We start from the raw sequence: 16,280 nt of genomic DNA, 5'->3' as shown, positions 1-16,280 counted from the left end.
TGTGCAGGGATGTGTAGGGACTCTCAGCCCCTGGTCATTATAGAAAAACAAAGCAACACAAAACAACAACAAGAAACTCCTCTCTCTTCAAACCCACAAATATAGCAGGAATACCCATTTTAGTGAAAACAATCTGTTTGCTACAAGGAAATTTAAAACTAGAACAACAGAATAGAAAAGTAGACTTCTCTGAATCACTTTTTAAAGTTAATCACTATGACCCTCAGTCTCCTCCAAGACTCTTCTTAAAGTGATCCTAGGACTTGTTTGATGAAAATTCAAAAGTTGCTAAAACAAACAAACAAACAAACAAATAAACACTGTCATATAGCTGTCACATTGTTTCTCAAATAAAGGTACAGAAGATTTAGGTGGTACATCAAACAGATATTTTTAATTTGTAAGTTATATATATTTTGATAAATATCTATTTATTTTAGAACAAATATAATTGGCATATAAAACTCATAATTTCCACAAATACTATTTCCTAGGACAAGGTTAAAAATTCTGAGTCTCTTTAAAGAAAAATATTAAGTAAACACTGAATATGATAAAAACTGTAAAGGAAACACACAAATGACTGAAGTTTGAGAAATATTGCTTTTATGTTTATTTCAAGTTTATGTGACTAGTTACACTACATCATTGCCTTAATCAATGTTTACATAATTTAAAAACTTTATATCATAAAAGTTACAGGTGAATAATTACAGATTATTGCCTACAAGATTTCTGGTCATTGAAAAAAGTTTTATATCAGATTTGGAACATGACTCTTAATATAATCTTATTTATAAAATAAATTATTTTCACTATTTATAATCTCTCCTGGGAACATGCTAATTTAAGACCTAAATTTATTTAGTTTCTATGTATTAAAAGTTTATTTATAAGCTTTCTCTCTATGAATAATTTGATATTGAATGGGATGAAAAGATCTGACCAAAAGTTTTCCCAGATTTATATATTCATATGATTCCCCCCGCATGAGTTACATGCTGCTGGGTAAGTGAAGGACTGGGACCTAAGGTTTTCTCACATTTATTATATTCACATAATTTCTCCCGAGTATGGATTTTCCTATGTTGGTTAAGGTGTGCACTCTGGCTAAAGGCTTTCTCACATTCATTACATTTATAGGGTTTCTCTCCTGTATGAGTTCTCTCATGTTGATTAAGATGTGTCCTCTGGCTAAAGGCTTTCCCACAAAAACTACATTCATAAGGTTTCTCTCCAGTATGAAGTCTATGATGTTCAGTAAGGGATGTGATACGGCTAAATGCCTTACCACATTGATTACATTTATAGGGCTTCTCTCCAGTATGAATTCTCAGATGTTGAGTAAAGGATGAATGTTGACGGAAGGCTTTCCCACATTCATTGCATATAAAAGGTTTTTCTCCTGTGTGAATTCTCTGATGTTGAATAAGATGTATCCTCTGGCTGAATCTTTTCCCACATTCATCACACTTATAGGGCTTCTCTCCTGTAAGGACTATGTGAGGTTGAGTAAGAGATGAATTGTGGCTGAAAACCTTTCCACATTCACTGGGTTTCTCTTCAGTGTGAATATGATTAGTAAGAAGAATATGTTGATTGAAGATTTTTCCACACTCATTATATTCATAAGGATTATTTCTTACATAGTTTCCCTGATAGTAAATCAAGTCTGAATTACGTTTGATGCTATTTCCTTGTGTGTCAGAATTAAGGGGTATTTTAATTGAAGAAATTCTCTGATGCATAATAAGGTTTGAGTTCACATTATAGTTTTCTCCAAATCTATTACAGTCATGGCTTCTCTCCTGTGTGATCTTTTTGTGGGTGAAAGATACTTGTGCTAAATGTCTCTGCTGGTTTTCTTGGTTAAACTCTAACTGGTAATCAAAATCCCAGAGTCCTCCCAAGATGGAGTACCAGAAACTATCTCCTGTTAGTCTCTCCATTATCATGTCATGATTTTGATTTTCATCAGAAATATTCTGGTTTGGAGTTGATTTTTTGATTTCAGGTCTACTCTCCCCATCTAAAAGAAATTCAGAACATACAAATATTTTGCCATCTTCTCTGTTTTGAAAAAGCAGATTGTTGCACAATGAATTACCAAGTGAAACTGATCATAATGTGGACAAAGCATATGTGGCATAAGTTTTAAAATATGGCCATGTAACAAGGGAGACTATAAAAGTATGACAGAAAGCAGTGAGCAGGGGGAAATTTTAAAATCTGTATGGTAATCATAAGAGATCATCCAGGAGTACCCATGGTTGAAAGGAAATGGAAAGGAGAATAAGAAATATCAGAGAAAGGTCTGTGCTTAGAGGTGGAAGATATTAGAGGAAAGACTATATTTGGAGAAGACAGGTCCAAGTACACCAACTTATAAATCTCATCTGTGGATTATTCTATTGTAGTGCCAGCTACTTGTTTATTTAGTATTTCTTCTTATTTTTAATCTTTTGTTTAAAATGATAAAATGAATGCTTGCTTATAATAACACATTCAAATAATATGGAAATGCATAAAGGAAGAATTTCACCCTTTAGAGGTCATTATTGTTAATAGTTTGGAGCCTGTCTTGCCAGTTTTTTCCTCTGTTCATATAAATATAAATGTAAATCATATTTTGAACAAGCATGAATTGTGATAAAAACAAAACTTCATTTCAGTCCCCTACCACTTCTTTAAACTTAATGGGGGGCATTCTTATTCTGCTTCTGGAAGAAGATTTGGGCAGGTTCCATGTTTCCCCCTAATTCTTAGATAACAGATACTCCTACTGTTACATTAAGTTACAAACACAGTCTCTATTCAGTAGTTAAAATGTTTAGTCACTTGTTTAATAATCAGAACTCCAAAATTAATCCCTTTTCCTTCCCCTGGGCATCATATTCTTCCTTTCTCCCCACCACCTGCCTCTTTCCCCACCCTACTCTCTTCCTGCTAGTTTTTTCCCTGGCTACTCTTTCACTTCTTTTCCCACTTTAACTATTTCCCTGGCCACCTCTTTCTTCACTCACTGTTGTTTAGTTCCCTTTCTTTTTTTGCGGGGGGGGGGGAGGAGCAGAGGGAGAGGGAGAGAGAGAATCTTAAGCAGACTCCACACCCAGCACAGAGCCTGATGTTGGGCTTGATCTCATGACCCTGATATCATGACCTGAGCCAAAAATCAACAGTTGGACACTTAACCAACCGAGTCACTCAGGTACCCCTGTTTAGTTCCCTTCTAACAAGAGTTTGAGGGTAGAAGCTATGTGGAGGGAGGGATTAAGAGGCCAATTTTTGTATGACTGGGTAGCTTCCCATTCTCACTTTGGCAGAAGATTAAATAGGACCCACTTTGGGAACTCTTATGACTCTTGGGAGGTTTTAGCTAGACCTCTCTTTCTCCTCTCATTTCCATGATCTGGATAGATAAATCTCTATTTTGGACAGTCCCTTGGGACCATCCCTATAGCAATGAATCCTATTGGACAAGATTGAAGATGTTGGATGACTCATAAACACTCATGACACCTTGTCTTGACAAACTTGGGTAGTACAGACAGATCCTAACTCAACAGTTTCTCCTGGCTCACCTATAAAAGCCATTTCATCAGTCAGCTGTTCTTGGGCCTTGGACTGCTTTAGCTTTATCAAATGTAAGTTATGCACTAGTCTTGGTCTTTCAACCATAAGGAATGCATATAAAAGATGAAAGAGTGTTTCCCTTGAAGTTGGCACATATGATTATCATCCTAATTAGGACACTTGACAGTAAAAGGGCGCACCATTAATAATTATGCCAAGAATCGTCCTGGAAAAATAAAATGGAATTACACCATAATACTGTTTTTTTTTTTTTTTTTTTTTTTTTTTAAGAGAGAGAAAGAGAGTGGGAGAGGAGCAGAGAGAATCTTAAACACTCAGTGTGGAGCCTCATGTGGGCCTTGGTCTCACAACCCTGAAATCATGACCTGAGCCAAAATCAAGAGGCCGGAACTTAACGGACTGAGCCACGCAGGTGCCCATGTATATTTCTTTTTTTTCATTACTGCATATCTTGAACACATTTCCATGTCAACAAATACATTTCCATAATTTTTAAAGGTTGTAAAATATCCAATTTTATGGATGTATCATATAAGTATTTTTAATCAATTCACATTGAGGTTGCATTGGACTTAGTGTTACCGCAAACAGCATGGCAAGAATAGTTAGTTGGCCAAACATGAAATAGAAATTGTAGAAAGAAAAAAAAGAAAATTGTGAAAACAGATCAATATGCTTAAAGATATACAAAAAGATACTCAAACAGAACTTACTCTGGTCTAAAATTGTATGTGGAAAAATAGTGATTTAAAAGATTTGTTTTAAACCAATTGACCATTTCAACCAAATTATCAACTGGATCACTTTATTTTCAGCCAAAATTCTTTTGTCTGCCTAGGGACTTTCGCTCTAAAATGTTTAGAATAATTGACTGGAATTTGAAGACACAACTCCTGCCTAGGAGTAGAATTCAGGGCCTTCATTCCCTATGACCTAGCTTCCAAAACTTTTGTTTGTTTATTCCTGGAAACATGGCAGCTTGATCAACATATTCATGGCTACTTTGGTGACTGCCTTCTTTCCATGTCTTGTCTCTGAGTGAAAAGGGAAAAGTGCTGCTGGTTGGCAGACTTGCCATCTACTGACACCAGGAGTGACAATGCATGGACTATACAGGCACTGTTCCCCCACTCTGGATACCCTCAAGGCACATCAGATCTTCAATCTCAGGGCTACCTATCTACATCCCAGTGGGATGCCAGGGTATAGAGTCTAGACGCCAGGCTGAGACAGTGATTATCTTGGGCTTTTTGTGAAGAACAAATTCTAATCCATTTGCTCTAGCTCCTTACCTAACCTAAGCCTTCATGTTAGCAGACATGACTGCAACTTACCTTAAAAGGAGCATTGATGAGGATGAACACTTTCATCAAGCTATGTATATGAGATCATGTAGAGGTATTGTTCTCTCATTATCCACTGTCTACTTTCTTCCTGGTTTGGCCTTACCTGGCTAGAAACCCAACCATTCACTGAAGCTCCCAAGTCCTACTTTATACTTCTGCTGAATCAATTCCCTATCACATCTTATATTGCCTACCCCTCTGTTGTCTGAGATTATAGAAAAAGTGCTGCTTGGGAAGAAAGTGTTTTCAGATATGGAAGCAGAAGAGCCTCCTGGGTCTACACTATGAGAATGACATGAATTCTATTTTGTGCCCAAGTTCTAAATGAAGTGCAATATCTTGGTCGTGGCTACAGACTAAGACTCTTTAGCTTATTGCAGGAGTTCATCAGGCTTTCATTATTCTTGCAGGAGCTTAAGGGCTCTACATCAGGAAAAATAGGGGATTTGCACAGACTACTGTAGTCTCAATGTGGTTACTATTTGTCCCCACTGACTCCATATTCCCTGGATCAACTCTTGGGGTTATGAGCTTTTAATAAAATTAGATTTCTAGGGTACCTACACCTCTGACATCCTTTGTATCTAAGAAGGGATACCTTCTAGATAGGATCTTAGTATAAGCATATTGTGATGCCACTGGGCAACCACAACATCTTGAAGGGCCTTCTGCACTACTGCATACCTCATCTAGTAGACAACTAAGCCTCATCCAATGCCTTTTGAAAGAAATTATTTACAAGTAGGAAGAAAGGAAACAAGAAAGGAAAGAGGAAGGGAGAGAAGGAGGGAGAAAAGGAAAGAATTAGGGAGAAGAGGGAGGAAAACATTTTTAAAAGTTAATCCTTTTTTTAAAGATTGTATGTATGTATGTATTTATTTATGAGAGAGAGAGAGCACGAGCAGGGAGCCTAATGCGGGCTCAATCCCAGGACGCCAGGATCATGACCTAAGCTGAGGGGCAGACACTTAACCAACTGAACCACCCAGGCGCCCCAAGCTTATCCTTTCTATGTGTAAAGCACTATAGTATTTCTAGTTCTCTTTTGTTAATTAAAAAAAAAAAGTGCCATGATTTATAGTGGGTTATAAAATTAATTTAGTGGGTAGAACAATAAATTAAAACTGAAACAAAATAGGCTAAAAAAGATTAGAAACTATCAAAGTTCATCAGACATAGCAGTAAGGATAAATGTTGTTTGGTAAGATTTTGTCTCAATTTTATAGATTATACATACCTTATGGGTTGCAATAAAAATGAATTTTTAAATGAGTGGTGGTTATAAATAATTAAAAACTGTTTTGGCAGAGGTCCGTAAGCTCTTTCTGTAAAGGGTCATATAGTAAATATTTAAGGTTTTGTAGGTCATATGGGCTTTATTGTTTACTCAACTCTGCTGTCATAGTGTGAAAGCAGCCACACACAATATGAGTGACAGAGTGAGTGTGGCTGGGTTCCCATAAAATTGTTTACAAAAACATGTGACTGTAGACAATGTTTTGTTCATACAAAGAGTCTACAACACCAAACAGGGTTATCTGGAAAGGAACCCCCCCCTTGATAATCTAAGATATCCTTATGTTGACCAGTGGTTCATCTTATACTAGCAATGTATGAGAGTACTTTCTTCCCTACAGACTTATCAACATTGTGTGCAGACAAATTTTTGGACTTTTGCTAAACTGATGGGTGAGAAAAGGTTACCTGTATTTTCAATTTGTGTTTCTCTTATGAGTGAGGCTGAACATTTTTCCTTATGTTAAATATATTTGTATTCCTTTATCTAGGAACTGTTCAGTTATGTGTATCTATTGGGCTGTTGGCCTCTGCTTTAGAGGAGCCTTTTATTAATGGGAGCTTAGCCCTTTTGATATAAGTTGCAAATATTTCCCTTTACTGCCACTTGCCTTTTACCCTGCTTATTATTCTACACCATGCAGAGTTTGGGGATTTGTGTCTTTTGAATGTATAAACTTTTCTTTTATGGCTTCTAGATTTTAAATCATAGTTGGAAATGATTTCCCTATTTCAAGGTTATAAAAGATTTTTCCTGTGTTTTCTTCCAGGTCTCTTATTGTTTCATGTTTTACATTTAATGTCTCTGATTCCTTTGGAGTATCTTGGTTTAAGGGTAAGTTATGGATCCAATTTTATCTCTTTCCAGATGGCTACTCACTATTCATTAAAAGGTCTACCTTTTATAACTACACCTGTGGTGAGCATAGCATAAAGATGAATCACTATGTTGTGCACCTGAAACTAATGTAACATTGTGTGTCAATTATACTCAAATAAAAAAAAGGTCTACCTTTTAAATACCAGTTGTCTCAATACCATTTTATTAAGATGTCCACCTTTTCCCTCCTGATTTGAAATAAGGCCTTTATCATATACTAAACTCCTGCATACATCTGGGTCTATTTCTGGATTTCCTATTCTGTTCAGTTGGTCTGCCTTGTTCTAATAAAATTTTATTGTATATTATCTAGTTTAAATAATCCCTTTTATTGTTTTTCCTTTCAGAGTTTTCCAGATTATTTTTGTTTTGGCTCTTTTCTTTTCTATTTTTTTTTTTTATATGTTCAATTAGCCAACATATAATCAATACGAACTTTAGAATGAGCTTCTAGATTCCTCTAAAATCTTGAAGGCACTTTTTATGGGATTACATTACATGTATATTAGGGACACTGACATCTTGGTATGTCCATTTATTCAAGTTTATTTTTGTGTCTGTCAGAGTGTTTTTTTAAATTTTTTTTAAATTGAAAAAATTTTTTAAAAACATTTTTTAAAAGATTTTATTTATCTGAGAGAGAGAGAGTGAGAGACAGAGAGTTCACGAAAGGGGGTAGAGTCAGAGGGAGAAGCAGACTCCCCACTGAGCAGGGAACACAATGTGGGACTCGATCCTGGGACTCCAGGATCATGACCTGAGCTGAAGGCAGTCACTCAACCAACTGAGCCACCCAGGTGCCCCTGTCAGAGTGTTTTAAAGTTCCTCATGCAGGTGTTGCACATTTCTTGTTAAAAGTTTATTTCTAGTACATTTAATTTTGCTCCCTAATTGTTTTGAATTTCTCTTCCATTTGAACCCTGTATCCTGATGGCAGGGCTTTATTTCAAGCAAGCATTGGAGTATGTGTGAGTCACAAGGTGATTAATTTTGGCTGTGTGGAGATTGGGGGAAGGCAGGCAAGTGTTCTGCCTGGCTTGTTTCTAGGTGGGCCTTTGTAGCACTGGGGCTGCCTTCCTTCCTTGAGACCTGGTGACCCAGAAACAATAGACTCTGCTTCAAGTATAGAGTGCCCATTTTCCTGGAAAATGCCTGGATTTATTTTGCTTAGAGAGAAAGAGAGAGAGAGAGAGAACAAGCAGGGGGAGTAGGTGGGGGAGAAGCAGGCTCCTCGCTGAGCAGGGAGCTGATGCGGGGCTCAATCCCAGGACCCTGGGATCATGACCCAAGTCGAAGGTAGATGCTCAACCAACTGATCTACCCAGGAGTCCCATCCACATTCTTTATAATGGTTATACAGTAATTAATGTATGTGCATACCATAATTTATTTAACCTTTATTGGTCAACATTTAGGTAGTTTACAGTCTTGTTGTTTCCCCCCAAATGAATATCCGTTATATAAGTCAGTTGTCACATGTGACAGTTCAGGTGGGTTTTGATATATTGTTTGATATATTTGATATATTGTTCTGTTACTTATATTTATTTTGTGCATAGGGATGACTAGAAACCAACCAACACCATAAATGTCTTGATTGAACAATAAAGGATTTTCTATCAAAAGCAAAAAAATTTCTTTTTCTAGGTGTTTTATTTTTTTAGTTACTATTAAATGGGCTCTTCTCTTCCATCTTATTTTCTAACTGGTAGTTGTTTGTGCTTTTATCTTCACTCCACTTCAACAATTATTTACCTGATTAATACAGTTATACTCTGAACTTAGATCCATATAAAGAATCTCAAACTCAGTGTCACACTCTCTTGCCCAGTGAGTAGACTATGCCCTTATTCACATTCTACTTGCTTTCTGATCTCATCTAGAACTCCCCTGCTTTGACTCTTCTATTGTTTTCTAGTTTCCAGTCCTCTTCAGGCCTTACTTTACTTCTTGTCACTTCTTGGAATCTATGTCAAATCACCTGAATTAACAAACTCTCAGTTTTCCTCCTTTAGTTCCACCCATCTAACAGGCCCTCAGCCTGAGCTCTACAAAGCCTTTCTGGTGCCGAGTAGAACAGGAGAAATGGCATATGCATAGACACTGGAAACCACAAACCCACAGGGCAAAATCTCATTTGGATCCTGCTTGGTAATCTCTTTGGTCAGCTTCCACTGACCTTAGTAAGCTAGAGCAAGTGCTCCTCAAGTTCTGTACTTACCCCCACCATTCCTTTACATTCAATAGGGGACCTTGCCTTCAACTTTACCAAGAAAATAGAAAATAACCATGTGTGAACTCCCCCAAATCTGCCACCAACAAACTTACTTACACACAAAATCACCCTAATCTCCTTCCTAATCCCACTTTCATCTCTTCTAGAACCTTGCTCCGTATTTTGTATCTATTTTCTACTTGCTCCCTCTTTTAACCCCTCCCCTTCAGTATTATAAATAAGCTAAAACCATTCCTGCTTAGAACAACCCTCTTTTGACACCACCTTCTATTCTCCCATATATCCTCTATTGTCTCCCTTTCTCATTCTAGCATCTTGTAAGAATACTGCATACTTACCAGGTCTACCTTTTTATCTCCTGTTCACTCAACAATGTACTAACTGGTAACTACTAATCACTCCCCTGTTATTTCTCTTATTAATTAATATAATTACTAACCTCTTTGTTGCTAAATCCACTGGACATTTTCTGGATCTTACCTTAGTGAGGAAGATGTTTCTAGGTAAATAGGCATCAGTAGATGCCAGTAAGGCAAGGAGTACCCCAGAGGGCAAGCCAGAATTAGATGAGTCCATCAACTGAAATGTTTTACCACATCCTCATAAGAGGAACCAGTCACTGTGTTCCTGTGTCTTACAGGATATTGCAAAAATGCAAGCTGTCTCCTTGGAGGAGATGGCCAGGCTGCTTATTCCTGACAAGGAAGGAGGAAGTCATTTGTTCAAGCTGACCTGTGAACCAAGAGCCTTAGGCATCCACAAAATAAGTTCTGGAAATTTTAAGTTAGCAATTATTTTCTCTAGCTGGGGGTCTGTGGATAGGGACATAATGGGAGACAGCTTGGATCTTACAAATGGATATGCCTGTGGGGAAAAAATACATACCTAAGGGAAATTCTTCGCTGTAAGTGCCTATGCTGGCAATTCACGTGGGAAGGGAGTTTTTCATTTTCTTCCTTTAGTTTTCTACTTCCCAGGTTTCAAGGTGTGGAGATTCATAGAAATAACGTCACCTACTGTTGTTGGGGAAAGTGTTAGGGGTTCCTGAAAAAATGTTTTATTAGCTTCTACCCATGGGATGCCAGCACTGGTCAGACCAAAATTCAGGTTCATTGAGGCTGAAAGAGGAACAGGTTTCCTACCCAAGATGACCTGGAGCACTAGAAGCAAGAAGGACAGCCAAGTCAGAGCCACCTTGAAAAAGAAGCTGAAGTTTGAATGACAGAAAACCAAGTCCAAATGGGAAAACCAGGTGCCAGAGCAAAGAATCAGGGTGGAAACTAAATAGAGATGGGGTAGCTTAGCCTGGCTTAATAAACTAGAGTGTAAAATACCTAACTCAGTATCTGGCATACATTTAAAAGTCAACTACTTACTAATATAACCGGGCAGAACATTGTAGGTGGTATGCCAACAATAGGGAGCTGAGGTTTTGGGGTTTTTGTTTTGTTTTGTTTTTTTGGTTAAGAACTCTCATATTTAATGGATGCTTTAAAGAGAGAGTATAACGTCAACAGATCCAGGTTTTGAAATACTTAATTAAAATGATAGCATGACATTCATAAACAAAAATATAATCTAAAAATCTGGGAAGAGAATACGGGTGAAATATTGAGGCTAAAAATATAGAAATGGGAAAATACCATAGAAGGGTTACTTAAAAACAATGTACTACAGAGCAGAGCACCAAGCCTATAGGAATGCATGCTTTTAGAAGAAGAAAAAGGGAGAGAAAGCAGTGAAGGAGCAGATAGAGATATTGGACACAGACTACAAGAAGCAAGAATTGTGTACATCACAAGCCAGAGTGGAAGAAAATTTCAAGAAAGTAAAGTCAACACAATCCAATGCAACAAGATCATAGGAGACAATAACTGTTTTTTGTTCGTTTGTTTGTTTTAGCCACTGGATTTGACTGAAGGAAGTTAGTGGTAATCTCCAAGAAAACAATTTTAATAGTACAGATAGGATAGGGGTCATATCACAAAGGTAATCAAGAGAATTAAAATTGAGGCTATGCGTTTTAGACAAGTTTAAAGAGTTTGATAATAAAAGGAAAAAATGAAAAGCAGGTAAAAATGGCAGAAGACCTTTGATATGGAAAAGAAAGATTTAAAGAATACTGAGAGGATGTATGAATAAAAAACAGAAAGTGCTATGTGGAGATTTGCAACATCAAGGTATTTATGAACGTTAAAATTAATACCTTCACACTAACTTTTGTGTTGTGTGAATTTTTTAATAATAAGTATATATTGGGGCGCCTGGGTGGCTCAGTTGGTTAAGCGACTGCCTTCGGCTCAGGTCATGATCCTGGAGTCCCTGGATCGAGTCCCACATCGGGCTCCCTGCTTGGCAGGGAGTCTGCTTCTCCCTCTGACCCTCCCCCCTCTCATGTGCTCTCTCTCTCAAATAAATAAATAAAATCTTTAAAAAAATAATAATAATAAGTATATATTATCTGTTTAATTGGAAAAAAAATAAGAGGGCCATTTCCACTTTGGAACAAAGTCAAACATAAACTGGATTTTTAAAAAGGCCTCAGTATTCTTTAAATCCCAGAGGCAGAGACTTAGAGCACAGTAAGTTGAATATTTCAGAAGCAACTGCTTCTCATCACTGAGCAGCAAATACCCAAATGCTTGCTCCTCACCTGTGTGAGTATCCAGTGGGCTGTCTCTTTCCATCACCCACTGCTCCTCTTGCTCCAAATGAGAGATCACCTCTGGCTTATAAAGTTGATGTCCTATTCATGGAAAAAATGTATGTCATAGAAGTTTGTACAAGGAACAAAAATTTCTCTCAGAACTCATTTCCAACCTTTTTGGTCTTTAGGGCCTCTGGATTTGGAAAGGGGAAACTTCAGAAGCAGCAAAATAAAGCTACCCATCTCAAACTCAATAAAGTCAAGACCTATTACCTGAGGAGAAACAGCAGGAAACAAAGGCCCTCTGTCTCCAGCACTGATTAGCATTCTGAACTACATTCACAAAAGATTTGGGAATTTTCACCACTTAAGGAAATAAACCCATTTAGAATGGTTTCTACTTTTACAGGGAAAACATCCTTACCCAGTGCTACCAGATTTCTGTAATTCTCCAGCATCACATCTCGGTAAAGGTTCTTCTGAGCAGGGTACAGCTGGTCCCATTCTTCTCTGGTGAAGTTCACTGCCACGTCCTGGAATGTCAGTGATTCCTGAAAATATCAAGTGCATTCCTGCTTAGCCAGACACCAGTTTTTACAGGGGCCCGTAGGGGAAGGGGCAAAGGTGCAGCAGTGAAAAAGGTTAGGATGTCTGAGCCGTTGTGCTGTCTTCAGGGCTCTCTCTCAGTAATCTAGGTCAAAATTTTTGAAACAACAATTAGTATCTATCATCTTTCAAGTCAGACATAAAAACATGCATGAAGTAATGCTTGCTTTTAAGCTTTTTACAGTTTGTTGCAAGGGAAAGACTCTCATCATCTAAACAATTAAAAAATATGGGAAATTTATGCTGTAAGATTTCAGAAATAAGAGATTTCAGAATTGGTTGAAATACTGTAAGGAGGTGTCAAGTTGGTGGATTTTGTGTATTCTCAACAGATTTTTAAACACTGGACAGAATTGGAGAGAGGATAATCCAGTGGGTTAAAAAAAAAAAAAAAAGCAACAAGGGCAAACAGTTGGTTCAGAGTAGGAGACACATGATGCATGTGGGGATCAGTAAAAGACACTGCCTCATTACAGTTAGGATATTCAAATAAAAAAGGGTCACCTCTAAATTTTCTCCACTGTCAATGCTTTTTTTAAATTATGTTATATTAATCAAATAACAATTATGTTATGTTATGTTAATACATCATTAGTGTTTGATGTAGTGTTCCATGATTCATTGTTTGTCTATAACACCCAGTGCTCCATGGAGTACATGCCCTCTTTAATACCCATCACCAGGCTAACCCATCCCCGCATTCCCCTCCCCTCTAGAACCCTCAGTTTGTTTCTCAGAGTCCATAGTCTCTCATGGTTTGTCTCCCCCTCTGATATCCCCCCTTTCATTCTTCCCTTCCTGCTCTCTTCTTCTTCTTTTTTTAAACATATAATGTGTTATTTGTTTCAGAGGTACAGTGTAGTTCAGAGGTGATTCAACAGTCTTACACAATTCACAGTGCTGACCATAGCACATACCCTCCGCAGTGTCTATCACCCAGCCATGCCATCCCTCCCACCCCCCACCACTCCAGCAACCCTCAGTTTGTTTTCTGAGATTAAGAATTCCTCATATCAGTGAGGTCATATGATACATGTCTTTCTCTGATTGACTTATTTCGCTCAGCATAATACCCTCCAGTTCCATCTACATCGTTGCAAATGGCAAGATTTCATTCCTTTTGATGGCTGCATAATATTCCATTGAATATATATACCAGCATATCTATGGGTCTTGTTTTTTAATCCAATCTGATAGCCTGTGTCTTTTGATTGGGGCATTTAGCCCATGTATATTCAGGGTAACTATTGAAAGATAGGAATTTAGTGCCATTGTACTGTCTGTAAGGTGAGTGTTACTGTATATTGCCCATGTTCCTTTCTGGTCTATGTTACTTTTGGGCTCTCTCTTTGCTTAGAGGACCCCTTTCAATATTTCTTGTAGGGCTGGTTTGGCGTTTGCAAATTCTTTTAGTTTTTGTTTGTCCTGGAAGTTTTTTATCTCTCCTTCTATTTTCCATGACAGCCTAGCTGGATATAGTATTCTTGGCTGCATATTTTTCTCGTTTAGTGTCCTGAATATATCATGCCAGTCCTTTCTGGTCTGCCAGGTCTCTGTGGATAGGTCTGTTGCCAATTTAATGTTTCTACCATTGTAGGTTACAGATCTCTTCTCCCGAGCTGCTTTCAGGATTTTCTCTTGTCTCTGAGACTTGTAAGTTTTACTATTAGATGTTGGGGTGTTGACCTATTTTTATTGATTTTGAGGGGGTTCTCTGTGCCTCCTGGATTTTGATGCCTGTTTCCTTCCCCAACTTAGGGAAGTTCTCTGCTATAATTTGCTCCAGTATACCTTCTGCCCCTCTCTCTCTTCTTCTTCTGGAATCCCAATTATTCTAATATGGTTTCGTCTTATGGTATCACTTATCTCTCGAATTCTGCCCTCATGATCTAGTAGTTGTTTATCTCTCTTTTTCTCAGCTTTATTTTCATCATTTGGTGTTCTATATCACTAATTCTCTCTTCTGCCTCATTTATCTTAGCAGTTAGAGCCTCCATTTTTGATTACACCTCATTAATAGCCTTTTTGATTTCGACTCGGTTAGATTTTAGTTCTTTTATTTCTCCAGAAAGGGTTTCTCTAATATCTTCCATGCTTTTTTCAAGCCCAGCTAGTATCTTTAAAATCATCATTCGGAACTCTAGTTCCGACATCTTACTAATGCCTGTATTGATTAGGTCCCTGGCAGTCAGTACTGCCTCTTGTTCTTTTTTTTGAGATGATTTTTTCCATCTTGTCATTTTGTCCAGAGGAGAACAGATGAATGAGAGAACAAAATGCTAACAGGGTAAAAACGTCCCCAGAAAAAATATATACTAAACAAATCAGAAGAGACCTGAAACTGTGGGAAAAGAAAGGGAAAGAAAGGAAAAAGATTAAAAAAAAAAAAAGATAAAAACAAACAAGAAAAACAAAAAGAAAACAGAATATGATTAAATATGATCAGCCTGATGCATAGATCAGTGCCACATACTAGATTTGGGTGTATTTTGGTCTGTTAGAAGAAAGTGCCTCCCAAAATTTTAAAGAAAGAAAAACTTATATATGTACAAAAATAAGGGTAAATATGATGAAGGGATGGAATATGACTGTAAATGTGAAAATTATACAAGATTTTATAAAAGGAATTGAGAAGAAGTTGGTTGAAAAAAGAAAGAAGAGGCTTTTTAAAAAAGGGGGGGAGGAATGTGATCAGGCAGGAGACTAGAATAAAGCCATACACTAGAGATTTAGGGTATATTTTGGTCTATTAGAAGAAACTATATTCCAAAATTTTAAAGAGAGAACAACTTACATATATATACCAAAAATAAGGTTAACTACTATGAAGGGATAGAATATGACTCTAAAAATGAAAAATAAAGATTTTTTAAAAAAGGAATTGATAAGATGTTGGTTGAAAAAGGGAAAAAATAAAAAAAAAAGAAAGAAAAAGAAAGTTAAAAAATATAACTTTGAAAGACTAAAGAATCATGGGAAAAAAGCCATGAATTCTATGTGCAGTATTCCCCTAGTGCTGGAGTTCTGCCATTTCATTGATCGGTAAACTTGGTCTTGGCTGGCCGTTCTTGCTGATCTTCTGGGGGAGGGGCCTGTTGCCGTGGTTCCCAAATGTCTTTTCCGGAGGTGGAATTGACCCGCCCTTGCCCGTCTGGGCTAAGTAATCTGCTCAGATTTGCTCTCGGGAGCTTTTGTTCCCTGCAAGCTTTCCGTACAGCTTTGGAGGAGAGTGAAAATGGCAGCCTCCCAATCTCCGCCCTGGAGGAGCTCAGAACTCGGGGCCCCACTCCTCAGTGTGCCCCCAGAGAAAAGCAGTCAATCACTCCTGTCTCCTCCATCTCCGGCCGCACTCAGTGCTCACCCGGCCTGTGACCAAGCATCTCTATCTCTGGCACCTGACCCCGTGTGGAGTCTCCAAACCCAGTAGGTCCCTGCAGTGCACTCCCAGGTCGTTCCTTCCAGGGGAGGAAGGGGGGTCTCCCCGGATCTGCCGCTTGTTGGGTCCCTGCTGGAGGAGTAGTGGCCCGACTGTGCCGCGGATCACAGTTTATGGCAACCCCGAGCTGAGAGCCCGCGCCTGGGCTCCGTCTCTGCAGCCGGCTTCCCTGCTCTGATACCTGGGAGCTCTGCCGCACTCAGGCACCCCCGGTCTTCCTGTGACCCCGAGGGTCCTGA

General features: G+C 38.1%; 1 protein-coding gene across 3 annotated transcripts in view; it reads right to left on the bottom strand.

Annotated features, from left to right (window-relative positions):
* Positions 1-587: 587 nt before the first annotated feature.
* ZNF713 (zinc finger protein 713) overlaps positions 588-16,280 on the bottom strand; it is a 47,483-nt gene continuing 31,790 nt past the window's right edge. For all 3 annotated transcript variants that reach the window (XM_064593032.1, XM_064593031.1, XM_064593030.1), the window contains 3 exons: positions 12,424-12,550; positions 12,006-12,098; positions 588-2,029 (listed from right to left, as the gene is read on the bottom strand). In XM_064593032.1, coding sequence (XP_064449102.1) covers positions 972-2,029; positions 12,006-12,098; positions 12,424-12,457 — 1,185 coding nt within the window. In that variant the 5' untranslated portion in view covers positions 12,458-12,550 and the 3' untranslated portion in view covers positions 588-971. The remainder of the gene's footprint in view (positions 2,030-12,005; positions 12,099-12,423; positions 12,551-16,280) is intronic.

Source organism: Mirounga angustirostris, unplaced genomic scaffold (assembly GCF_029215605.1).
Source record: "Mirounga angustirostris isolate CCGP_5_RB_7025 unplaced genomic scaffold, mMirAng1.0.hap1 SCAF_5, whole genome shotgun sequence".
NCBI classification, from domain to species: Eukaryota; Metazoa; Chordata; class Mammalia; order Carnivora; family Phocidae; genus Mirounga; species Mirounga angustirostris.
Note: the sequence above shows the minus strand (reverse complement) of the source record. Positions and strands in the feature narration are given on the sequence as shown.